Below are 25,961 nucleotides of genomic sequence, written 5' to 3'. Positions count from 1 at the left end.
CATGTCACCTAATCTACTGAGTTCAGAGAGCTGCATCTTTGGTAATCCAAGGCTTACCGATAAAGTTTTCTGGTACGTTTTCCAGCAGTAACATTTGTACATAAAAGCAGAACTAGCTACTTGAAATACAAAGTTAAAGTTAAATGTTTGAAGAAATACTATTTCTAGTGTGCTTGGCTGGACTTTAGCGAGGGCCTAAAAGAGCATTAGATCAGGACCCCAGTGTTTTGTGGAAAACAATGTAGTATTTATTTTTTGCAATAATTTTTTTTTTCAAAGAAATTATGTGTTTGACTTTCATTGAGATAATCAACACAAAATGTAAAAATGATGTTACAACTAAGATAACAGGTCTTAGATAATTGCTACAATATTTCTATGTTTAACATAGAAATATTGTGACAATATCTCTGGGAAATAAAAAAAACTAACATTTTAGAGAAAACAAATGTGGAAAAGGTTAAAACAACATGAAGTAGATGTGTAAGTAATTACAGAACTGTAGTTAGTAGTGCAACTTGCAGATTGCCACCTTCCTGAAAAATGTTTTTTTATTTACCTAAAATTTTGGGCAGCCAGAGGTTGTGATATTTGCCAAATCCACTTTTGGCAAAAAAAAAAAAAAAAGACATAGGCCATTATTTTAGGAAGGTGACAATATGGAAAACAAAGAAACTCCTGTGGATATGGTACAAAAACCCTGCTGAACCCCAGAGGCTTACACCATCCTCAGCCCAACCTTGCTGGAGTGATGAATTTATGGTTTCAAATGTTAGTCGAAACACAAAAGAAGTCTGCCACCGAAATCAACGCTTGACAATTTGTAAGATATGTAAGAAAAAAACTTTATTTGTGACTTCTTAACAAAACACATTACCAGATTGATGAAATCATAAGAACCACTATTATCACCGTAACAATGATTAGCAGGTGTACAAAAAAGTCATGAACAGATCTGCACGGACACAGTGGACCGGTTTGAGCCAGTCACAGCTCCCGCACCCAGCGACTGAGGAACATTCACTATACACAAGCAGAGAATACATCAATTTTATCATTATTTTTTACAACATTTTATGTTTTTATGTACATTTTTTTTTTACTTTTTTTTTTTTTTTTACAGAGCAACAGACAGATATGCAGGATGAGTAAATGGTCCTATTTCACATCGGTGTTTGTTTGATCGTTACAAAGCTCAACACAAGTTTAAGGATAGATTTTCTTAGCTATGAAAATCGTACGGGTAAAAATATAAAGAAAAAAAAAGGCTTTTCATAATATAACACAACAGTATCATGTATATCTAGTAGATTGAAGTTGTTTTCAGCGGGATAAAAATGTGATTCTTTTAGGTTTTTCCACAATTCACTGTTCGCAGTAGTGCGTCTTTATGAACCGGACGCGCGTTTACTCCGATGGATGGATGAATGCGAGACTTTCAACATGGGTGTATTTTCTAGTATCGGATCTATATGTATTCCAATACACACTGGAGAAGAAAAGAAAAACAAAAAAACATATCTATGTATATATAGTATCTATATAGAATCTGTTTCCTTTGCTTACAACATGCAAACAGCCACTTGGTGATCTGACAGCACAGAAGTACGTCTGCAGAAAGTCGCAGAGGGGGCAGGAGTCGGGGAGAATGGGAGGGATCGGGCCGTATAGCAGCACCTACGTACATACCCCAATGGTGATTGGCAATACGATGGTCTAAAGAAAGGAACACTGAGGTGAAATTTTCCGGCGCTTTTTAATCATTTTTGTCCTGATGCCTACTGCTTCGAACAGTCTGGCCAACAGTGGTTCACATTTCACCGCTCAAGTGTGGTACTTGACATGGCACTTCCGGGCAACCTTGTTTCAGCAAAAAGCAATAAAGCAATAATAACAACAGTAGGAATAATAGCAGAATTTCTTTCTTTCTTTTTTTTTTTTTTTTTTACATGACCACCAATGACTGCACAACAAAACAGTTTCACCCCCAGTTAGTTTGAACCCCCTCCCCCAACTCCCAACCCCATCTCTAAGAGAATCAAAACCTTAGTCCGTTTGCATTAGCGACAAACTGTGCTTCACCCTCTTTGTAAGTGATTTGAGTCGACCCAAGTTGATCTTCTCTTATCGAGGAACTCCAACGTCTTTGCTCGCACAAAAGTAGCCCAGTGATTTTGCTTTCCGTTGCTACTGGACCCAGGCTTTTTGCTCCCCTCCGTCTCCACTTTTTGCCTCTCCATCACATCCAGAAGAGCATAATCCGAGGTCCTGCTAACCCATCAGGCGTCTTCACTATGCCAAGCTCAGGAACCCGTGCAAGAGGGGACAGAGCTGCCAACAACGAACAGTCGGAAGGTGAGAGTCGCCAGCAGAAGCGCCCAAGCTCGCTTTGAGCTGAAGCCGAACCCAAGGGAAGGGAAGGGGCGGTAAATGCGAGTGTGTTGCGTTGCATTCCTGCGTCGCTATGTGTGGCTATATGAATATACACAAATGTTATACGCTGTTACAACTGCACAGTTCACTGAAGGAGGGTGACTCGAAAGAGGCCAAACCATGTAGATCTGAGGAGTCGAGGGAGGAAACAGGCAGCGGGGGCAAGCAAATCCTACAAGCACTGAAGCAGTCGAGGCAGTGGTGCAGAGCTTGAAGAACAACTACTTAACATTCAAAGACAGAAGCGGAGGGATCGGGGCTTGAACAGAAATGAAGCGACAAGCAACCTTTCTGCTTCCGAGCCGTATAATACACTCTTTTATTAAGCACTGGCCTTCAGTTCTTTAGCTGCCGGGAAGTAGTGTGGGTTCTTGGTTTGAGCTTGGTTTTTCTTTTATGTGTCCTGTTTGGTAGACAGTGTTTGTTGTTGGGGTTTTTTTTCTATGTGTGAGGCAAGAAGAGTCAGAATTTTAGTGTGAGTGGGTGTATTATTAAGACCATATTGAACCTTGCCATGTTTTAAGAGGAAAGTTTGGAGGCCGTCCGCATCAGCTGCATGTAGGTTCCCTAGTTATTTCCAATTCCCGCTTGACAAGCAATACCACAACAATCTGATTCAGCGTTACCCTATGGAACAACTATATAATTAGGCAAGCAATAAAGCAAGTGCAAATGATACATAATCACACAACTGCACTCACGAACAGTAAAGTAGCATTTTTTTCCCTTTTTTGTTTGCAAACAGCACATTTTCGCATTAGCAATTTAGCAAAAAACCCTTAGATGTGCGTTTTTATGTTTCTGTCCATTTTCTACAGATTATCTTTCACTGTCAACCAGCTAAAGGTCAGCATTTTGTTTATATTTCCTTCGAATCTGGCAAAATATTATTGCTTTGACAATTAGCTTAAGATGCTGTGTTTAAGCCAAAATGAAAAAATGAAAAAAAGAATTGGCTTGAAATGCTGGCTCTGAAGTATCTCGTCTATTTTTTAGATTTGTTAAAAATACAACAGGGGCAAAATGTTTATGCAACAAAACGTGAAAAACGTTCAACCCCTTGTAGCAAAAACTTCGCCTGAAATAAATTTCAGTCTTAATGCCACCGAGGTGGCATACGTATCCTATTAGTGACAGTCGATGCCTATCCCACTCTGCTGCCACCTAGGGGTTGGAGGTATACCCATTAATCCCTGATGTTATTCATTTTCAGACTATAGTTCATTTAGCATAAGCTTGAAAGAGAAAAACATATTTTTTATTAACTGTAAATAAATTTAAGGCAGTAAACCCACAAGCTCTGCTCACTTCCGGGAGTTTTGAGACTAAGCACGTTTAACAGTCCAAAGAAGAAAACACACAAATAAAACAAATAGGATTAAAAATCACAGCAGCTTTGGGAAATTGTTAGCAAAGAATAACTGGAAGAGAATGGACAAAAACAGTTCTGTTATCTTTTAACCATTATACTATTTCCCCATCAGTCTAGTCGCATATATCTGTTTTAACAATTACCATAGCAACATAGTGCTATTGCTGACAAAATACTCATAAAACTAACTCTGTACAATCAATTTCAATAACTTACTAATTCCAAATGAAGTAGGAGTTATGCAGCCCCTTGCTTATAAACTAACCTGGGGACAAACTCGCGGGACAGCTACTGCGACCCGGTGCAGGTCTTCAGCCCGTCCGTCCAATGTGCTGTTCCATTAAGACACAGCTCTGTCAAAGCGTGCTCCAGCTACTCTCGTCCTCCTCATTCTCTCAAAGGTGCTTATCTCATGAAAGATACATAGGAAATATTAGAACTTTTTGCTTTTTTTCCTTTTGTTTTCTTTTTTTTTTTTTTTACAAAAGACTTCATGTTCTGAATTCCTATAAGCCCTCTGTGATACTGGAGGCGAAAGCTTCTACTTCAATCGTTTTGTTAGTTTCTGTTTGGCTTTCGCTTCACGTTGGCTTGGCAAGAAATAAGAGCGCCGGAGACGTTGACATCAGCTGCTTCGGCTGACAGAGGTCGGATACAAATAGAGCGCCATCTACGGCGCGTTTCTGTTGTCAAATGTACAAAGCAGATAGCGGCTTGGGGGGAGTGGATGGTAAATCACAGTAAAGCTACGCTAACGAATAAATTGGTTTTCGTTTCAATTTGGTCCAGCCTTTTGGATTAGGAGTATTTGTTGTTCGGTTAATGCGAGAGCCAAGGCTGATCAAACGAGCCTTTGGCCACTGTACAAGGTCTATGCAAACATGGCACAAGGGAGACCCCTTGGTTATATTGTGCACTTGGTTTATTTTTCTGGCTCTGAAACTGGTACGGTAGATTAACTGGGTAGCTCTGCTTTTTGGTCACCTCCTTCTCCTCTAATCATCCCCGCTGTCATCCTTCCCCTTATCCTTCTTGTCCTTCTTGTCTTTCTTCTTCTTCTTCTTCTTCTTGGCCTCGTCCTTCTTGCCGAAGCTTATGAAGTCGCCCTTGTCGTCCACAGGGCCCGCGTCATGGCGGATGGAGATGATGGCTGGAGATCCGGGGATGATGAAGGCCTCTGGTGGAATCTCTCCAGGTTTCAGAGGCTGAGGAGGGATGTAGCTTTGTCCAGCGCCGTATCGGAAGTGCCAGCTGTTGCTGTTGACTCCAGCCCCCACCGGGGGAGAGAGCTCCCCGCCGCCCTCTCCATCTAAAAAAACAAACAAACAAAACGTAATAAAAATGAAAGATGTTAAATGTGAGTAAGCATTTGAACTGCTTGTTTTATCAATGAAATCTGCTGGACATCTGTGTGTGAAAGTTCATGAAACATGTCACCACAATAAATACGATGCTTTAGTTTCCAGCTAATGGGCAGAAAATTCATAAAAAACGCAAACCATATCCTAAAAATTAAATGATAAAATAAATACAAATGTAAATCCCGTTTGTCATATAATAACCTACAATTAGAAAGCCAAGCTCGTTTCCCCCCACACACACTTTAAGCTAGCCTTGAGAGAGTTGTTGTGACAATTGTCTCAAAGACTGACCTTCTGAGTAATTAGTTAATATTTGATAATTTTCAAGTTTTTTTTTGGCAAGCTACAAATTCCAGTGATTTAAGGTCGAGTGTTTTGAACAGTGACACTGTGTTAGCAACTGATAGCGAGTGCTGAATTAAGAGAGAAGTGGTTTGTCCAGAAGTAGCTGAAATGTGCGCTTAGTTAGCTCCTGCATGTGAAGGTGAGTGCTTTAAGCTTTGCACCTTTTATTAATATTTTAGAAACAAGAAGTAGTTCTTGAGTTTTCGTCTGGATTTATTACCTTGTCAGATAATAAAGGTTGCACAAACTGGTTAACATCACTTGGCTACTTGTGTTATTTTTGTTTGTATGGCTGCATACCTATTTTTGATTAGTTATTATCTAATCGATTATTTAAAACTTGGTATCTTTTGAAACCTGTATTTTCTAGAAAAAAAAAGCATTAATAGTTTACCCCCAAAATACTGTAGAAATTTTTTTCTCAATCTTATGAATGAAATATTGTGTATTTTCTTATGTTGGGACGCATAATCATACTTCAAGAAAACCATTGTTGGAACAGAGGCAGCTGGTTGGAAATCAATATAAGCTAAGATCCGATGACGTATCTTTATCATATTCAAGTTATTCTTTAAGATTTGTCTGATTTCAACCAGATTTTTGTCCTTGAAGAAACAAGAAACTAAGTAAAAAAATAACTAAAACAAATAATCAACCATGATTTGTCAGTGTGATATTTTGAAGCATTTTCAACTTTCAGACTCAAGAAGCGGAAATATTTCAGCTCCCACATTCCATTCTTTTAGCTTCATAAAAAGTACCCAAATTAACCACATAGTTTCTTTTTTCTTTTAACAACTTAGTGTTTTTGTTACAATCCCAGGAAATAAAGCAGGTGCTGAGTTGAGAGTTAAATTGTATTAAAAAGAAGTACTAATAGTAATAAATTAAAACGGACATGTGTACATGCTCCCGCCTGGTGGTCAGTCTTTGCCCTGTATCTTGAGATCGTGTTCATGGAGCTGGAGATAGATGGTCAGACTAGGTGTGAAGATTTTTCTGGAAATGTAGCTCTTTGGAAGAGTTCATCGAGTTCACGGCGCCCTCTCACCTCAACAGAAACAACACTTTATCCATTTATAAGCTTGAAGCAAAATCACACGGCACACAGTCTTACAATATTAACAAGTCATCATATTTAGGTCGAGTCCATCAAAAAAAAAAAGTGCTCTGTGGTGGATATCAGCACACAACTTTGTCTGGTGAAATAGGGCTGCACTATTTGAGTTCCTTAAATCTGACAACTAGTTGTTTCTATGTTTGACAAGTCTACTTTGAATGAATAAAAAAAAGCTCTATACAGCTTTATATTTGGTGACTACATTTTGTCCTTAAGATACTTAGACTAACCATGCATGAATAGAATATTGTTACACAGAATACAGTTTTGTAAGATACATTTTGTGATTTATGAAACCTCAAAGACACATTTTAAAACACTTTTTTTGTTTTGTTTTTGTTTTTATGACGGCCTGGGAATCGGCTCTGTTTAATTCATTTACTAAGTTTTATTACTTGAACTACAGTTTGTTATTAGAAGTCACAGCAGTGGGTGATTATTTTTAGAACTGCAATTTGGCCCAGATGACTAAAAGCAAGGTAAGGCAAGGTAATAACCCAGAGAGCTTTTTAATGTGCCAGCGTGATTGGTTTTTGTGTTTAGATGATGCCAGCTGCATAATCCCACCACGTAGGAGGCCAGAGACAAGGATTCACAGCCTCTAATGCAAAAAAAGAAATGAACCCAGCTGGCAAGCCAAGAAAAAAAAATCCCATTTTGAAGGAAACAAATAATAATAATAATAAAACAATTAAATATACCTGTTGGAGTCAAAAGGTCAGAGTGAAATGCAAAGGGGTTATTAGATAAGATGAAAAGAGAGAGAACTCATGAGAGCGAGGCAGTCAGGAGGGATGGGGGTGGGCGGGTTTTGCAGACATGGTGCTCTCAGGCCCACACCAGTTCCCTCAGCGCTGACCTACTTTCAGTCTGGATTTTATTTAGATCAAACATGAGCCATTGCAAAAAGCTCCTTTTTTTTTTCTTTCTTTCCTTTGTAGGCTATTTATGACATTGCTGGAGTGCTGAAATTGTTTTAGCCACCGTTCCTGCAGGACAAACACAATAAAAAAAAAAAAAAAAAAATCTGCTACGTCCGTGTGCATGTCCTCGCATTAAATCGCCTCAGCAACAGGAGGAATATCACGCGCTGGCTACAAAAAGAGCGGATGATACGGACGCGATTGCACAAGTCAATACATAGCCCTGTGTAACAGACACGTTTAGCCATTCAATGAAGAGCTGGGTGCGTCACAGAGAGACCTGTGGCAAGATATTGAGCCACAACTCACTGCAAATTGATCATATCACCTCCTAAAATGCAATGATGGAAGCAATGGATGTTTCCAGATTAAGAGAGGGGAAGAGCTATTGTTTGATGTAGCGACGTAGCAATGTGGCTGCACCGCAAGGACGAAAAAAAGACAACAAATTTATATTTCAAGGCATTAAATTAATTGCAAGAAAATGAGAAGACATAAAAAAAAAAACACCCATTAATTTACATGTACCGGTTAATTTTTAAATCACATTTGTCTTGTGTTTTTGCAATTCCCGTTACGTAAAAGTAAAAATAAGCATGTTAACTGGCCAGTGTGATTGAGGTAATTTGATGGATCAGCCATTACATGTCTCATGTCATTATAAGCAGACTCATCGCCGTAATGCCTTAATGATGTCTGTTTCTGAGGATTATGAAATTTGAGAGCATGGTCTGTTCGTCTGCACTTAATCTGGGCATTAAACCCAGCAAAACACAGGGGCGTTTTGGAAGTCCTATTTAAATGGCATCCATGGTGAGCAGAAGCAGATTACATCTGAGGCTGACCACAAACATTATTAAAATAAACATCAGATTACGATCTGTAAAATACCAGAAGGAAACTGGAATTTAAAAAGAAGACGATATGTGTAGAGTTGGGCGGCTGCTTACATATAATGATGAAGCTATGCTCAAGTTATTGCAAGTTAGGTTTTGAAAACTGCTAACATTTCCCACTTTACAGTTCATAAGGTATAGTAAGCCACTGCAGGTTTGCTGTGTGAGCAGATAGCTTGACTAATTAATGAGCTACAGTCAGCTTGTTATACTTACTCTTGAATTACAATATGCAGAGCAGAAAAAGCAAAACTATATTATAATTCTGCAGGATAAGCAGTTCAAAACAACTGGCAGCTTTAATGTGATGATAATTGTTACTATAAGTTTAATATTTAATGCATTTTAGCAGAGGCACAAACATTGGTTGCTTTTCTGTTTCGCATAAAAGTGATTAGATCATGTTATACTTTCTTGTTTTGTTTCACACTACTGTATTGGACATTAGGTTATCAGGTCACCAGCCCATGTCTGTGCAATTAAATGAAAAACTGCTTTTAGTGATAAAATCTTACAAGTAGATGACCATATATGTACAAAGGAGTCTCCCATTTCAATGTGCATTTATATTTTCTACTGTTTAATTTTTTTAATAGCTGTAATACTGACATTACCATTTCTACTTTTTACCCTAAACTTTAGTGACAATGCTCACAGTGCCACAGGAGACAATTTAAAAATGACTTTACTGCAACACATCAGTTTGCTGCACAGAATAATTTTGCCCAAATTATCTACGTTTTGTCCCTCAACATGCAATAGCTCCCACTCTCAAGTGAACGAAGGTAGCAGCTTAGCGTTTACTTTTGACGCACGGGAATTCTCTGTAATAGTGCCAAATAGTACACTCAGTGCAGGTGTTACATCAAAATCTGCTGATGAATTAAAGGTCTTTGAAAAGTCTGTCACTGGAGCTGCAGTATGCACAATAGTCAATTGACTAAATAATTTTCCTCTCTGAAACCACTAATATTGATGAAACATATAAATGTTTTATACAGTTTATAATTAGCTTTTGGTTACACCACAGTTGATTTTCGTGGCTTAAATCTTTTCTGATGTCATGGGGATCATTCATTAACACAAGGATATAATTTACAATATATAAAAACGTGAGTGGTGTATTTGGGTGGACTATTATACATATGTTGTCACCCACAAAGTACACTTGGTAAAAATGTGTAAACACCGTTAAAGCACATTTGTCTTTTATTATAGTAGCACACTAAAAAATGTGGACCAAACATAAGGTTGGTGGCATGGTATTTTGCTACTCATTGGTACCAATTTGTAGATCTTATTCTTATTTGTAGAGGTTTCTAAGAGATGTAATCAACTTAAAAGTAAGCTTCCCTCACATTTATCTCAACAGCAAATTTGAGCTCCAATAACTGAGTCACCAGTGAAAAACAAAACACAGAAATCACAAGGATCAAAGGCTCTCTTTTAGACATGTATCTATACTTGCAAATGCAGTGAGTGGACAGTTGGCAGGTCAAAAGTGCTCTCTAACAAAGAAAAGTACTTATTTTATATAAAAATCCTCATAACACATGTGAAGGATGGTTTTCTGTTTCTGCAAAAAAAAAAACAAAGATAGAACAAATGCCTCTTTATCTCAAAAACCCTTCGTCTCACTACACGAAAAAGAACTTATGAACTCCACATACCATGAAGGTTTCGATATGCATGTTCTTCTTCAAAATGTCAAGTTGTTCTGAAACCAATTTCAATTTCAAATCTAATCAATAAATGCAATCGATTCCAAGTAGATAACATGAAATAATGATAACGAACGAGCATTTTTCCAACACAAAGCAAAACGAAAACCACTTCATTCCTAAATATACCCGAGTAAAATTTTGGCTTTTAAACAGATCATGCTCCTGCCATAATGAATTCATTTAATGTGAGGATTTTTAGACGTCTTGATCAGGTTTGACAATCAATGTGAGCAGAGCCACATGAGCAGCTGTCATTTAATAAGACATAGGAAAACAAAAAAGAAAAGAAAAAAATCAAGGCAAAAAATAAAAAAATAAAAAATAGAAACAAGCTTCGGTTTGGCAAACTCCATTTTATGTGCAGGATTCTGACATTTCCCACCCCCCATGTGGGTCTTGGCACAGGCAAGAGATTAATCCTTAAACCGATCCTTTGGGGAACGTTTGTCATCAGCCAGGTAGGATTTTGCTGGATTGCCAGGGTGGAAGGGATAACCATTAAGCTGGAAAATAAGGTTGTCACCAAAGACGCTCTATCAAGAGCATATTTCATGATAGATTATAACCAGATGGCACTTTTCTGTGCTGAATTTTGATCCATCAACACAGATGCCAGAAATGCAATTTAAAATGGGTTCAGTTAAGTTAACTGCTTTGTGCTGGAACAACACTGGATAAGCTATTGATGTTTTTGCCCTTTTCTATGCTTCAACAAGCAAATAGTCAGTATAAAAAACCCCCCACATAAATGATAGTCATGTTAAGAAGGTCATACTGTATATAAGACTGTATGTTTTCTGAAGATTTTCTTGTCTTGTTATGAATGAGTTTGTGGCCATTTTGTCTTTTTAATATAATTTATTTGTTGGCTCAGTATATTGAGCACAGTATATTCAATCGGTACATGAATATTATAACATGGTTTTTGAAAATTGAGTCAGTAAGTAACATATTTCATTAAATTTAAGTAAATAGGTTTTCACTTTTTCCTGCTCCTTTTCAAACAGAAAAGTAGCAGTAAAACAAATTGTGTTGCTCTTGGTTATGTATGCACATGTTTTCTCTGTCCTACTGATTGCTTATTTTCTTAAATAAGTCAAATCAAATCTCTTGAAGATCTAATTTTTAAGAGAATCCTTCAAAGACGTTTGTCTAACTTTTGCATAGGACCACTTCCTAAAGATTCCAAGAAAGTCCGGCTCCTTGGAAGTGTGCGCTATCAGAAACAGAGGGGTGGTTCGAAATTCTTACACAGCACTGCAGCTCTAATCAAGTATTGTTGCAGTACCTTGGGAGACCCCAGAGCTTCTCTGGTTGCTATGACACATCCTCATCCCGGACATTGTTAATTAGGATATTGATAATAATCAGAGCTATTCCTCTGTGTCCGTGTGTGTGTGAGCAGGTCATGCTCCAGATTGGTACAATTATGACGCGATTTGTGCCTTCCGTGCTGCTGCCGCGTCTCTGACACATCTCGAAAAATTTCCAGAGATAAGCCTATTTCAGCATATGATGAGCTGAAATGGATTATTGTGTAACTGCTGGTAAGCAGGTCATGCACAGCTCCTTGTGAGGGATGTTGCCATGACACCTGAGGAGGATGTAAGAAGCCTCATTTCGCCTAACCTGATGTCCTACATATTAAGAAAAAAAAAATAAAAAATTAGGCTACTTTAATTTCAGACTTGACACAGCTCCGCTTTCAAGTGAATCCCCTCAAGAGGTCACGCATGAACGGGAACGCGCTTCGTACGTATCCGAGGCGAGACAGACCTAAATAAGCCCCGGTTCTCCACAGAGAATCGTCTCAACTTCCCATTCTTTCTGCCTAATATCACCCTGGCTGAGTTTCCTTCCTCGTTCTGCTCCCACTCCTGTCTGCGAAAAGAAATTCCATCCAGAGATACACCCGGTTGCGATGGAAACTGCCTTCACCCGCTCCTCACTGATGGTGGGTGCGGCTGCTGCAGCAATCTCTCAGTTAGACAGTGCGTTGCCAGGCAACAAGTCACATGCCGTTACCTAGCAACAACACCACTGCAGGAACCCGACAATCCTCTTAACCTTTCTCTTCCTCCATCCCCCCGCACCTCGCTTTTTTTCTTTTTTCCCCCTCATACGCCTCCTTTGCTCTTTTCTCTTTCGAAACTGCTTTTAATGGATCTCTGTCTCTTTCACCCCCGATATTTGATAAGAGCTCGCCTCTCCCTCTGGCATGAAACAAATGTCTCCCTCATCCGAGCCAAGGATCGCTTATATAAAACGTGAGTTTAAGGGAAGCCGCACTTCGGTGCACAGCGGCACGCTGGACAAGTTCATCATTGCAGAAGATTAACTGTAGATATGATATTGTAGCCGCTACAGAAGATGAAAATGTCACACACAAAAAAAAGTCTGATCCTCTGCTAAAAGTATGTCATTGCCTGAGCTCTAAAAATATTGCCAAATTCAACAAAGCAAGCTGAAATATTATCCACTAAACACAATATTCCGTATTCTTAAAAGCACCTACTCTTAGAAAAAAGGAAAATATAAAAAAAAAAAAATATATATATATATATATATATATATATATACAGCTACTGACAGGGAGGAAGAAACCATCTGTCACCGACTGTCATGCTACCCTTCACCTTGAAGTCTCCAAGCCTGTTCAAGTTCCTGCAGCCGGACAGAAAATCAATGAATGGAAGCTCAGCTGCAGGGAAGGGAGCACTTTGCAGCGTTGCAACAATTCACAAACATATTCCAGTCATATTTTTTATTTATTTTTTGCCACTTTCAACATCTTGTAGTAGTAGCAGATGGTCTTAGTCATTAGCTCAAAGGCATACGGTTCCGCAAATGATGCAACACTCTGCAGGTCGATTCTGGGGCCAAATGTCTTTCCCTGTAAAAAGAAAAAAAAAAAGGCAGCTTGGCCTTGTTGTTGCACCAGAGGCAGAGATAAAAGAGGGAAGACGGGCAGCAAAGAAACCAAGCTGGCAATCGAATGCAGGGCGGCTTCATCTAGAACTGTTGGGTCTCCTCGCGTGAGGCTCCTGCTTTATCCAGCGTGCCACACAGCGCACCGTAGTTAGTAATTTTTGAATTGTAGCAGTCAAGCAGAACCTCGGAGTTGAACTTGACAGTTCACTTTATTGACCAAGATTGGGAGCTTGTTAGCGCATGCATCCAAGAGGTCTATTTTCCCAAGGATCCCACAGGCGGAGCTGCTGCCACCGGACTTAAGGCCGCAGCGTATTTCATGCAAAGCACTGAAATTGGTACAACACTCTGTCCAAAGTGTCGTCTGATTGGTCAGAAGTTTGTTGGACGACGACGTTGATATTTTGTTTCAACCGGTCCGCTTCCACTTTCCAACTGATGAAGACTTGCGTGCATTTGTACTTTTCTCCACTAAATAACTCCTATAAAACCAAGACGGGTGAATGGTGAGTTTGGAGCAGGATGCGTTATTTTTATTTATTTTTTTTTTGTTTAGCATACTTCATGTTGTCGGACAGGTTCAACATGAATGAATCCACGATTCTACAAGTCAGACTGTAACCAGGTCCGGGTGTCGCTAGAGAACAAGACGGGAAATGAGGCTTCCACTTTGGTTTGGATAGCATCAAAAATAGAAGAAATCTGGATGGAGCCAAGTACTTTTCTCACTGGACTGTAAGATGCAGAACTTCACTCCAAAAATCCTCCATCGCTCCTTAAAAGTCAAAATGTATCTTCAATGTTGCATCCGACATAGAACAAGTGATTTCCAGCTGAAAATAAGTGCATTTGTTAAGCAGCGGCTCACCGTGCTGCCGGCTGCTTTTAAGGGAGGATGCTGTTGTTTATCTGTGTCTCTCCACGAGCACCTTGGGCGTTCAGCATCTCATCTAAGATTTGCATCAACATCAGCTTGGAGCTCAAGCTGATGCAGACATCCAATCAATAATTCTGTCGAATAACCCGTAAAATCAAAGCAAAGTTTCATTTTCCACATTACAGCTGAACATATTCCTGTTTAAGGACGTGGTATCGTTTTGTGTTGCAAGTTTTATGGAGCTACCGTTTTTCCCTGCAGTGTTGCCCCAGATAAAGGTTATTAAAGAAGAAGACTGACATTTTGGAGCGTTCACTCATCCATATAAATGCTCAGAGTTAGATAAAAAGAACCGCTCCTTCATGTGTGTGTAATGCTTGATTAAGCTGGTAGCTTGGCTTCAAGATCGAAAACTTATCGTGGCAACTCTGGCCATTAATCCAAGAAATTAATAAAACCCAATTTGTAAAGTTTCATGCTTTCTTTACTTATTTGTATCAGATTAGTGATGTTTTTTCTTGGATATGTATCTACTAAATATGCAAGAATTTTTTATTTGCTTCTTTTAAATAAATGAAGCATTACAATATTTTCAATTAAAGATGTGTTTACCCAAACACCTCTTAGAATCTAGGATTCAGGTTGCTGAAATTTGTTGAATATACATATATGTGTATACATATATTTTTTGTTCTTTTCTTTTCTCCCAGATTTGCAGCAGAGATTACCTCATGTCAGGTCCTGTTTTACATCGCCTTCTGATTACTGCAGTGCTGCCACTCACCTGCAGCACTGGATACAGTAGGCCAGTTCTGCACCAGCATCCCTTGGGCACCCTGCATCACCGAAGACTCCTCCATGTGGACAGAACTAGAAGACAGATCAAACATCCAAACAATCATTTGGCAAATTAGATCTTGTGTGTGTGTGTGTGTGTGTGTGTGTGTGTGTGTGTGTGTGTGTGCGTGTGTGTGTGTGTGTTTATTTCAGAAATGAATTCAGACAATGACTTTAATTTTCTAAACAGATAGATTACAGATAGATTACATACAGTGATATATTCCAAAAGGTAATTGAGAAAACTCAACAGTTTCTTAGATAATAAGAACATCCCATGATATGGTTAAAAAAGGACTTTAAATACATAAATGTGTGGCTAGGGGAAAAAGTAAGACTCATGTGCAACACTGCATAGTATATCCACTCGGTTCTTGGTCAGAAATCATTTTTGCATAAGTTACTGCATCAAGGCAGAATAGAAGAGATCAGCTGGTGGCGTTCAGGAAGCCCAGGTTGTTTATTAGGCTGGTGTCTATTATCGCCCTCTTTAGTGTGAGCCATAGATTCTCTATGGTGTTTAGGTCGATGCTGGCTAGTCAGGCACAGTGACATCATGAACATTATACTAGATATTGGTCATTTCAGCAGCACTGTGGACAGGTGCCAAGTCGGATTGCTGGAAAACCGAATCAGCATTTCCAAAAAGCCGGTCAGTAGAAACAAGTTAGCCTGTCCGTCGCCTTCCTGTGTAATTTGGCTTGAAACTAATTCTCGCTTCCAGCACGGTCTGCTTTCTTGCTTTGACTCGGATTGTCTCTGGTCGATCTTTGACTGAGCCAATCGGCGAACGGAAAGAGAAGTTGCGAACTAATGACGTTGATTTTCTGCGCTGTTGTAGAGAACAGTCAGCCTGCAGGTAAAGCAACGGGAGCGGAGGAAGCGAAGGAAGTTGTTCAGTTGGTGTTCGCCACGCTTCCAAATATTGAATTGACATCAACAGCCACATCCTTCTAATCGGCACTTCTCTCTTCGCAGTGAGGGACGGTTGTTTACAGCATAGGCAAACGTTAGCAATTGGGTAAAATTTAAAACCTCGATCAATGTCCACGCCTCCAGGAAACAATCCGTTTCTCACAACAGCTGGGAACCCAGACCCAATATGAAGCAAATTGTAGGACAAGGGTCTGGTTTTTACCAGGCTGGAAAGAAGAAGGACATGCTAGAATTTTCTGGTAGATGCCAACGTTGACTCCAGCCATGATAAAACACAGTGAACCATAACAATTAGATGACGTCACGCCTCCAAATCATCAATGACTGTGGAAAGTTCTTAACAAGCTGAAGTAAACTCTTATTCTATGCCTGTGCAGTCTTCCTCCAGACTCTGGCACCTTAGCTTTTTTTTTTCCACCTAATTTATACTTTTACCTCCAAAATATCTGGCTAAGGAGTGGCTCATTCAAGGAAAGCAAGTTGTAGTCAGTATCCTGGAGGCTGGACTGCAGGGATTCACTTTGAACAGTTTGTTTGTTTCAGTAACTCACAAAGTGAAACAAATGAGCTAACTTAATTAAACACAAATAGATTTTTTAAGGTCGTCTTCTACGCATGATTATTTTCTCTACGCAACAATTCTGATTAGAATATTACATAAAAATGAACAAAAAAACAATCTATTAATCTGGGCATAATGAAAAGCTTGCTTAAGCCTGCTGAAAAATTGCAATTTTCAAAAGATACTTTTAATCTGAAAAACAGGACTCACTGGGATATTGAAATTTTATGAGAAACTGAGTTACTGGTTTTCATCACTCTGCAGCAAACAATCTTTAAAACATTCCACGCTGTGTGTGATTAATCTATATAATACACGACTTGTCTTTGAGTCAAATGAATTACATAAATCAGCTCTTTAATGATATTTTAATTTACTGGGAAATTGTTGTATTTTTGTCAGCTTAGGTTTTTCTTCCCTTCTGGCTCTGTGTTACACAAATAGAAAGCTTTTCCTCTGAGCATTTAATGCTTATATTAGCACCCAGTTCTACACATTTCCATTAGAACAGCGGGGTGCACTAATGGAAAGAAGCAGATAAAAGTCAAACTGCTGTTGATGCTTGCTAAAACAGATTTGCTAGGGAGTTTGCGAAAGCTCCAGCAAAAGCACTTAAACTTTTAACTCCATTCTCAGAACATTTGTTTTTCACTAAGACTGTCCAATATAGAAGTTGAACATTTTCTTTTGACAGCATCAAATAAAAAGTGCATTTATTGATTATCTTATATGCGGCCAGTCTATGTACCAATTGAGTGAGGCCTGCAAAGTGACCGGTCAATATAATTCTTGTATAATTTTGTGTTTTTGGGGTTTTGTTTTGTCCCCCTCCCCCCGAATTTATCATATTACTATCAGGGCTGACTTTGAGGCTCAAAGCACTAACAATTCTACCGCTGTAAAAATAGAAAAGCACTTCTGAAGAATCAATTTCACTGTTTAACGACAGACTTTAAGTGGGTGGAAATGTCTTAAATAGCTTCCTAAGTTGACAGGCAATGACTTCTCTGCAGTCAGTAGTGATGTCTTTTCTACTTGGCATTGTGTTAACATACAGTAAAGTGCTTCAGACTAGTTAATTATTGTAAGTCCTGCTTGTACAGAACTGGTCACACTTGCTAATAATCAATAGCATCCTCAGCCACTATTGATCTTCTTATAACCTACGGAAAAAGGCAAATGGTTACTTGTTTTTTTTTTAAACTCCCTGATTATCTATTTATTAGACGTTGCTACTGTTTGATAAATAATACCATCTGTTTTGTGTTTTCTATTTTAGAACCTGATAAAGTGAATGTGTTCTCACAGGTAAAACTCTAACAATAACTTTATGTTAAAATTAAAACAACGTACCTACAGGTACATCACCAAAAGAAGAAAAGAAAATGTGTGTTTGTTTTTTGTTGTCTCTCAGATTTGTGACACCTACAGTGAAATATTTCAAGCCTCTATTTCTCGTCATGTTGATGATTATGAACTCCATGCAGAAAGACGCCCAGGACGTTTTTGCCGGAAGGTAACGGTGCTAACAACTGTGCCACCATGAAGTCAGATTATTTTACTCCTCAAACAGCAAATCTAATTTTTTCGTTAGAGTTTCTTGTTGAGTACATTTGTTTATTAATTTATCTAAAATGGACAATCAGCACAGCGAGTTGTGTAGCTTCAGCTACCACTATGCAAAACCTAAACCCATTGTGTGTATATACACTGCTATGTATGCACAAATAAAATAATCAACCATATGAAAGTGTTGAATGGGTGCATACTGACAGGTGTGACCGTTGGTCAGTAACGTTGGAGCCACCATGCAGAGTGCAGAGTGACACGTCCGCGCCAGTGTTGGGGTTAAAGGTTAATGCGAGCCACGTCTGCGTCTGCGTACGTTACAAGCGTTGTCATTTGAAGAGATGGCAGCGGCAAATTGCAGAGATGATTTATGTTAATCCATGTCGTGTTTCTGCGGCTCGATGGCAGCGTCCGCGTTCTGATCTCCTGCTCGCCATAAAAAATTAACACTAATAGCCAATTAAGTCAACCTTAGATGGAGCAGATGATGGGACAAGCGAGCGGTAAGCACAGACAGCATGAAATTAGGAGAATTTTGCACAAAGCGTGGGGATGGTGGAAGGGAGACTCATTAGTTCCTGATGTTCCAGCTGTCCTCGTTTCCAAATGGAGAAGCTCTTAATTTCATGTTGCTGTGGAACTTTAACCATTTTAAAATTCGACTCCGGTTGTTTTAATGTTTCGATGTTTTCTTTTTTTTTTTTTTGAAGACTGAACTAGTTCTAGTAAAAAAAAATGGAGCCAGGAGTCTTTATCCAGTCCTGTTTTAATGCAATTTTCATATTCCCGCTTGTTATTGTGTGTGGAATATGTATTTAATTTAGTAATTAGGACTTATGAGAACTTAATAGAAGACATAGTTCACATAAGTTCAAACTGCCCCCTGAGAGATGCACACATATGCATGGAGGGGAGGCTTTAAAGCTGAAACTGATGCATGTGTGCATCTCATAATCTGAGAAAGGTCATCGTCAGCTCGTTTTGTCCTTCATGCTTCCTGCGTAAAGACTGAAAGGGGCGGTGGGAGGGGGAGCGACACTCTGAATGTTGATGACCTATATAGTACTACACTGCAGAGGAAGATGGTTACTGGATCCACAGTCGGAGCTGCTCAGACTTTTTTCCTCTCCAACGGACGAGGACAGAGGTTCAAACAAACTCTGAGGCGTACCCAGAAACGGTTACTGAAAGTGAGGAGGGGCGGGGGGGTTGAGCAGCAAAATGATGCCGCTGTGCCTTTGTTTCAATTTGAGCAGGAACGTGTCCAAAACGAATCTAGCTTCAAAAGTAGAATACCTATATTGGTTGGTTAAACCTAGGTGAATCAACAAAAGCGATAAACTATTATTGGTAGATTGTTGTGGCACCATGCAGTTACTTATACCACTGAGATACTAAGGCTTTTCTGACTTATAGTTCAGTTTTGTGGGAAAACACAATATGAAAATAATGCTCTGACATTGCCTTACTATGCATGTGACACTGTCACATAGAACTCAATCATCAGATAAGACACTCAGCAGCAAAGTTCAACTACATGAAGGTCCTTTGTGTCATTCCTACAGAAACGATGCAACTGTAACCCAAATATCACAGCAATAGCCCGATAAAAATATCACTTAATATCATGGTTAGATGGCTGCGTTGATGGAGATTCCTTCAGACAGACAGCACAACCTACTTTCTGATTAGTTGGTTGCAATCAAGTAATAAATACATGACCATTTCGGGGTTTTAAAATGTAATAAATGTGCCTGTTTTGATGCAAAAGAACACTGTGAATTCCACACCCCTGATCCCAATAGTGAGGCACCGTTCAGAACCGAAGCGAATTAAAAACAATGTGATGTGACAGGCCTGGATAGTCTTTTTTCTTCCATTTAGGACTGAGATGACAAGATAGGAAACTCCTTTTGGATGTTTTCTTCTTCTAAAAAACAAACTTTCAGCGGTCAACGGCCTTGCACCTTTTCATATATCAATTTCATACCTCTACCTACGTAATGCTAATTTGTTCCTTTCAACTTCCATTGTGTACGTCCATGTAGAGCATTTTGTTCAGTTCATTTTTTCTTTGCAGCTTAGTGTTGCCATAAATTACAGGGATAAATAGAAAATTTAAAAATGATGTATAGTTTGATTTAACCATGCATTTTAGCTTTCTGAATAGTTTTTGTTCCCTTTACAATGTTATTATTAATTTATTCATTATTTAGGCCCGTTGACTCATGAATTACGAGAGGTTAAGCCCTCTGATCCGACCCTTCAGCTCTAAGCGGGCTTCTGCTGCAGAAATTATTTGCACACAGCCACATTTTTTTGATTTTTTTACAATAAACTATAAGCATATTCTGAAAAATTACTTCCATCTATTGGCTATAAAAGTGGGCATAAAACATTCTCCTGGCGATAATGAATTGCTTTTGACTATGTAGTTAATTTTCCATGCTTTTGTACAAATAGTTTGAGTAATTTCCTACTTCAATTCCCAACAGCTTAACCCCAAATTTAGTGTTTCAGCAGAACCAAACACACTCTGCTCTGCATAGGTCATTTCTGAGTTCATAACTTGATTTATTCATTCAGTGCTTGAAGTACAAGGGGCCTCCATCATTTAATAATGTGTCTGATGTTCTGTTCCTTATTGGCTTCGCTGCATTACCTCCCCATTGGGCTCTGCTTTGATTTCTTCTGTGGATGCAACGCTGCGTGTTGCTTCTTCAAAAGTAGCTTGTGGTAATAATATAGTGATATTGTTGATATTATCTTTTGCCATTAAGTGTGCTCAGTTAAATTAGTATTTCATATAGATCGATGTCAGCGTTAAACACTACTGGGTTGTTGTGCTTCATCAATAAATATCCCATGTTATGGTGACGCCACCGGCACATTTTTTCAATGGTGCCTTCAGTTTGCACACTTTTTTTCTGCCACATACAACACTTTGCGTGTTGATCAAAAAGTTTAAAAAAAATGTTTGCATCTGACCAGAGCTTCTTCCTTGACATGCTTGCCTCATCCCCTAACTGGCTGGTGGCAGATTGGAAACAGCTCTTCTTTAATTTTTGTTAGCTTCACATTAAATGGATTTTTCTATAAAGCTTTTTATAATAAGCCACTTTTTATATAAAGTGTCTGGAAGTATAATTACTTGCCGTGTTAACCAGTTCTTTCACTTGAGCTCTGGATCACTGAAGTTCCTCAAAAGTAACCATGCTCCTACTGGTTGTTTTCTTATGCTCACCTAGCCTGGCCTTGATGGCAACCATTTTGTTTGGTTTGAAACCATGTCTCATGATAAAGCTTTGGATATTATTTTATAACATAACAAAGCTTTAAACTTTATCCTTGACCTATCTGCTATGTCCTTGAGACATGTGAAAATGTTCAAGAGCAAAATACTCTGTAAGCCTTCACTGAAGTAGAACCTGAAGCTAAAAGGACTGCAAATGTTGTTGCATTTATTTTTTGCACTTTACCTCAAAATTGCCAGTTCTGAGAGAGGTTCCTGCCTTTTTATTCCTAATAAAGGAATGCAATAATCATTTTTAATGCATCAATCTGGCATCTAAAGACCAATTGTTCTACAGTGCCAAACATTGCATCCTGCATACATTTCTTGGTTTTATATTTACAAACTAGAATCCATGTCACTATCGCTGAACGTCTTTTGAGACAATGTTCAGAATGCATTCATAAGTTCACTTGCACAAACTATGCACTTGCATAATAATGGGGCTATGATAAAAATCTCAAAATAGGCATAACAGCTGAAGAGAACATAAAAAGTTGGAAAAAAATGCTTACCTCTGCACCCCTGCTCTCAAAGATGCAGAGTATCGCCAGTCAGCATTCGGGGCCTTTGGCTGAGAGATCGAGAGAAAGAGGGGAAGAGAAGAGAAGCAAAAAATGGAAAGAACACACAGAAAGAGAGAGAGAGACAGGGAGGGTTGAGAGTGAGTTTAATTTGATCTCATACTGCGCACAGGCAGGCTGGGCCATGGCTTCATCAATTATTTACGATGCACATCCCAGGTCAGGATGTGGTAGGAGGCTGTACTTGTGTCCACACACATGCACACGCTTTAGCATACATACGCACATATTTTAAACATGTTTGCCACTCAAAGCCAATATGACATGCTTTTTTGACAGACCGTTACTTAATCTTGTTCAAATGTGAAAGCTGGAAGGGTTTGGCCATGTCCCTGAGTGCTCATGTGTTTTATTACACTGATTTGTGTGTGGGTTTATGTGTAACTCGAGTTAATATGTCTGCTGTTCTGAAAGCTGGAAGATCCCAGAAGATGTCCCGTGCAGTTAAGACCAAATCTGCAAGAAACTTTATTGCCAAAACAGTTCAATTCCGCGACATTATTGGGTAATATTCCAATACCGGTTTGCTATGCTTGGCAGAGGTGGCATGTAGTTTACGTGTTGGTCAATGAAGGGAATTTATTGGTTCATCTCGCCCATTTAGATCTAATAAACAACTTACTGGTTTCATTACATGAGAATTACGGATGTGAAAAAGGGCTAAGTGGAAATTTGGGGCAATTTCAACAAAAGTCTATCTTACAATCAGTCGGACCAGATATTTTGGTAAAATTAAAATGCTAAGGACAGTTTTATTAGAAATCTGGTGAATGGATGTGACTCAGTTCAATTCAGATGGACTCTCTTGTTCAGGGCTCTGCTAAACCTTTTAAATATAATGGATTCTAACATCCCACGTCTGTACAAATCAGGTAAAACTCTATGAAGCGTGATCAGGGTGTTTAACTCTACTACACAATAACTGTGTCTTTTACCCTCTGGCAAGCTGTCACACTCAGAAATGGTTGAGACACTAATAAAAGGCAAAACATTGTTGTTGTTTTTTTCTGAAGGTGTAGATTTTATGTCAATCTCAAAGTCTGAAGGACAAATCTCTGAATCATCAGGAAAAACACTGGTCCCTTGCAAAGCATCAGGAGTGACACTAATGCACAATGAGTGCTGAGCTCGGCATGGCTGTGTGACTGCACATTGCAAAGTGGGAGGTGAATGAAAGCAGTGAAGTCTACGGGGAAGGATCAAACTTGACATAAAGGAATGACATCTTATTGGTGAAGAACACAGAGCCATTGAATGTAGTCATACTGCCCTCACAAAACCTTTCCTGTTTTCATTTAGCAGCGACATGGAAACGCAGAACACAAACCTAATATGTACAATTACATTTAGTATAATATAAACTGACCCACCTCTGGGCATATCTGAAGTGAGGCGTCAGGCATACTCAGTCTCCTTACAAATCCACTTCCACTAGTGAAGAAACGGTCAGCGCCACTACCCCAGGTGCCGCTGATAGGCCGGCCCGTGTTGTAGAACATGAAGGTGTCGCTGCCAGAGGTGGCGGTCAAGCAGGTCTTGTAGCAGTACGTTTTTGTCAGGGAACCATTCCCACGCACCTCGATGTAATGAGGTTCCACTTTGAGGTCTCTTCGAAGCACAACGTTGTTATTAGGCTGTCCCGGGGCCCCTCCACCTGCTCCCCCACCTGCACTGACACTGCTGCTCCCGCCATCTGGAGGAGGCTTCTGTGACCCACAGCAAGGGGAGCATGAACCTGGCTGTGAGCAGTAGGCATGGCATCGGACAATGGCGAGCACCACCACAGTGACCAGGAATACAAACGTTGTGGCAGTCAAAGCCACAATAAGGTACAGAGTCACATTTGACATAAACCATGTGGTATGAGGTCGCATGACTTTCTTGGTATCAGGTGCCACTTTCGGTGCCACCTCCATGACTGCCACGTTGATGGTGGCCGTAGAGGAGAGAATTGGCTCACCGTGGTCTTTCACCACAACTGTTAGAGCAAAAGAAGTGGAGTTGTCCTCCAGGATCCTTCGAGTGGTCCGGATCTCTCCGGTGTGCTCGTGCACTTTGAAAAGGTCCAGGTCAGTGGCAGTCTCCAGCACGTAGACCAGCCAAGCGTTTGGACCAGCATCTGCGTCATATGCCACCACTTTTGTCACTAAGGCACCAGGCTCTGCATTCTTTTGTACCGTCTCTAGGGAGCGTGTCCCATTGCCAGGAGGACTGACTATCAGTGGAGCATGGTCATTCTGATCCATTATATAGATGTAGACGGTAGCAACTCTGCTGAGCGGAGGAATGCCCCCATCCTGGGCTTTGACCTGGAAATGAAACTCTCTCAGTGACTCATAGTCGAAGGCTCGCAGGGCATAAGCCTCCCCTGTATCGGCCTTCACAGACACATATGAGGTGACAGGAATGCCGTGGTTGTTGTCATTGAGCACTGTGTAGGTGATGCGTGCGTTCTCCTTGATGTCCGCATCTTGAGCTTTCACAGTACACAAAGAGGCCCCGTGGGCATTGTTCTCAATCACATATACTGTGTATGAAGTCTGCTCAAAGCGTGGCGGGTTGTCATTAACGTCCGCCACATCCACCTGTATGGTCTTCTGGGAAGATAAGGGAGGGTTTCCTCCGTCTGTGGCACTCAGAGTGACATTGTAGGCATCAGTGGTCTCGCGGTCCAGGAAAGCTGAGGTAACCAGGGTGTAGTAGTTTCTGAATGACTTGATCTTGAATGGAAGGCCTGCTGGGATCTCTAAGGTAACCTGCTTGTTAGTGCCGGAGTCTCGATCAGTGACACTAATGAGGGCCACTACTGTGTCTGCACGGGCATCCTCCCTCACAGGGCTCGAGAGAGATGACAGCACTATCTGAGGGACATTGTCATTCACATCCACAACCTCTACAACCACCTTACAGTGGGCTGCAACTGCACCTGGGCCCTTATCCATTGCCTGGATGTACATCTCATAAGAGTTGGTCTCCTCATAGTCGACGTTGCTCCTCACTCTTATTTCACCTGTATTGGTGTCCATGCTGAACATCTGTCTGACTCTCTCTGGAGTGTAGCTGCTGAAAGAGTAATAAACCTCTCCATTTGTGCCTTCATCCAAGTCAGTCGCGTTCAGTTTTATCACCAGGGTATCTTTGGGGGAGTTTTCTAACAGTTTCACCTTGTACACCGAGTTGTCGAACACCGGAACGTTGTCGTTTGAGTCCAGGACCCGGATGTTGATTTTGGCCATCCCTGTTTTTTCAGGTATTCCGCCATCTACAGCACTTAGAATTAACTGGTGGTAAGGCGTCTGCTCGCGATCAAGGGGCTTTTTGAGCACTAGCTCTATGTGCTTTGTGTTGATTGAAGGTTTGTTTGACACCAGCGCGAAATTCTCGTTTGTGCTGAGCTGATACATGCGGACAGAATTGGACCCAATATCTGAATCTTGAGCGTTTTCAATTGGGTAACGGGAACCTGGCATAGCCGATTCTGTTATTTCCAGTTGATACTCGTCTCTGGGGAACTGCGGCGCATTGTCATTTGCATCCACAATCTCCACCTCGACGTGGTGCACCTCTGTGGGGTTTTCTACCATCACCTCCAGATTAATGAGGCAGGTGCTAGACAAATCACACAGCGCCTCTCTGTCGATCCTGTCATTGACGAGCAGTTTCCCATTTTTGGGATTGACAATCACGTAGCGCTTCCCGCTGCTGGAGGTTAACTTGATTTTTCGGGTGGAGAGCCTTCGAATATCCATCCCCAAATCGTGCGCCAGATCACCTACCAGAGCTCCGTTTTCCAGTTCTTCTGTGATCGAATACCGCAGCTGTCCAAACCCAAGGCCACAAAATAAGGAGAACAGCACGAAATAATAAAAAGGCACATTCCTCCCTGTCCAGTTGCATGTCCCCGTCACAGCCATGGCAAGCTCACAGGATCCGCAGACGGATTAAACGCACCCTTCCGCCTTTTTTGCTTGCAGTATCTCGCATCCCAGCACCTCATGAAGGTGGGTTAATTGGTCTCCCGGTGAATGAAACAGGAGCGGCTCATCCATCGCGTTGCCCAGCTGAAATCAATGCTCCACGGAGCACCCATATTTTTCCTTTGTCCGTGATGCGTTTTTTTTTTCTTCTCCTCTCTCCAATGCGCGTTGCTGACGGGTGTGTTTCCCAGCCGCTGGAGCTGTGAGACCGTCAAGACTGAT

General features: G+C 40.3%; 1 protein-coding gene across 2 annotated transcripts; it reads right to left on the bottom strand.

Moving 5' to 3' along the window:
* Positions 1-820: 820 nt before the first annotated feature.
* Positions 821-25,961, bottom strand: LOC103475873 (protocadherin alpha-C2-like). Of its 2 annotated transcripts, none has more exons than XM_008427809.3 (4): positions 23,133-25,960; positions 21,694-21,752; positions 14,767-14,852; positions 821-5,114 (listed from the first exon to the last, which is right to left on the bottom strand). In XM_008427809.3, exons 1-4 carry the CDS (start codon positions 25,674-25,676, stop codon positions 4,801-4,803), a joined length of 3,003 nt encoding a protein of 1,000 aa, XP_008426031.2. In that variant the 5' UTR covers positions 25,677-25,960; the 3' UTR covers positions 821-4,800. The 2 variants fall into 2 exon arrangements, with proteins under 2 accessions (XP_008426031.2, XP_008426032.2); XM_008427810.2 differs by having other exon boundaries at positions 5,025-5,114; positions 14,711-14,852; positions 23,133-25,961.

Source organism: Poecilia reticulata, chromosome 14, assembly GCF_904066995.2.
Source record: "Poecilia reticulata chromosome 14, P_reticulata-male-v2, whole genome shotgun sequence".
Lineage (NCBI taxonomy): Eukaryota > Metazoa > Chordata > Actinopteri > Cyprinodontiformes > Poeciliidae > Poecilia > Poecilia reticulata.
Note: the sequence above shows the minus strand (reverse complement) of the source record. Positions and strands in the feature narration are given on the sequence as shown.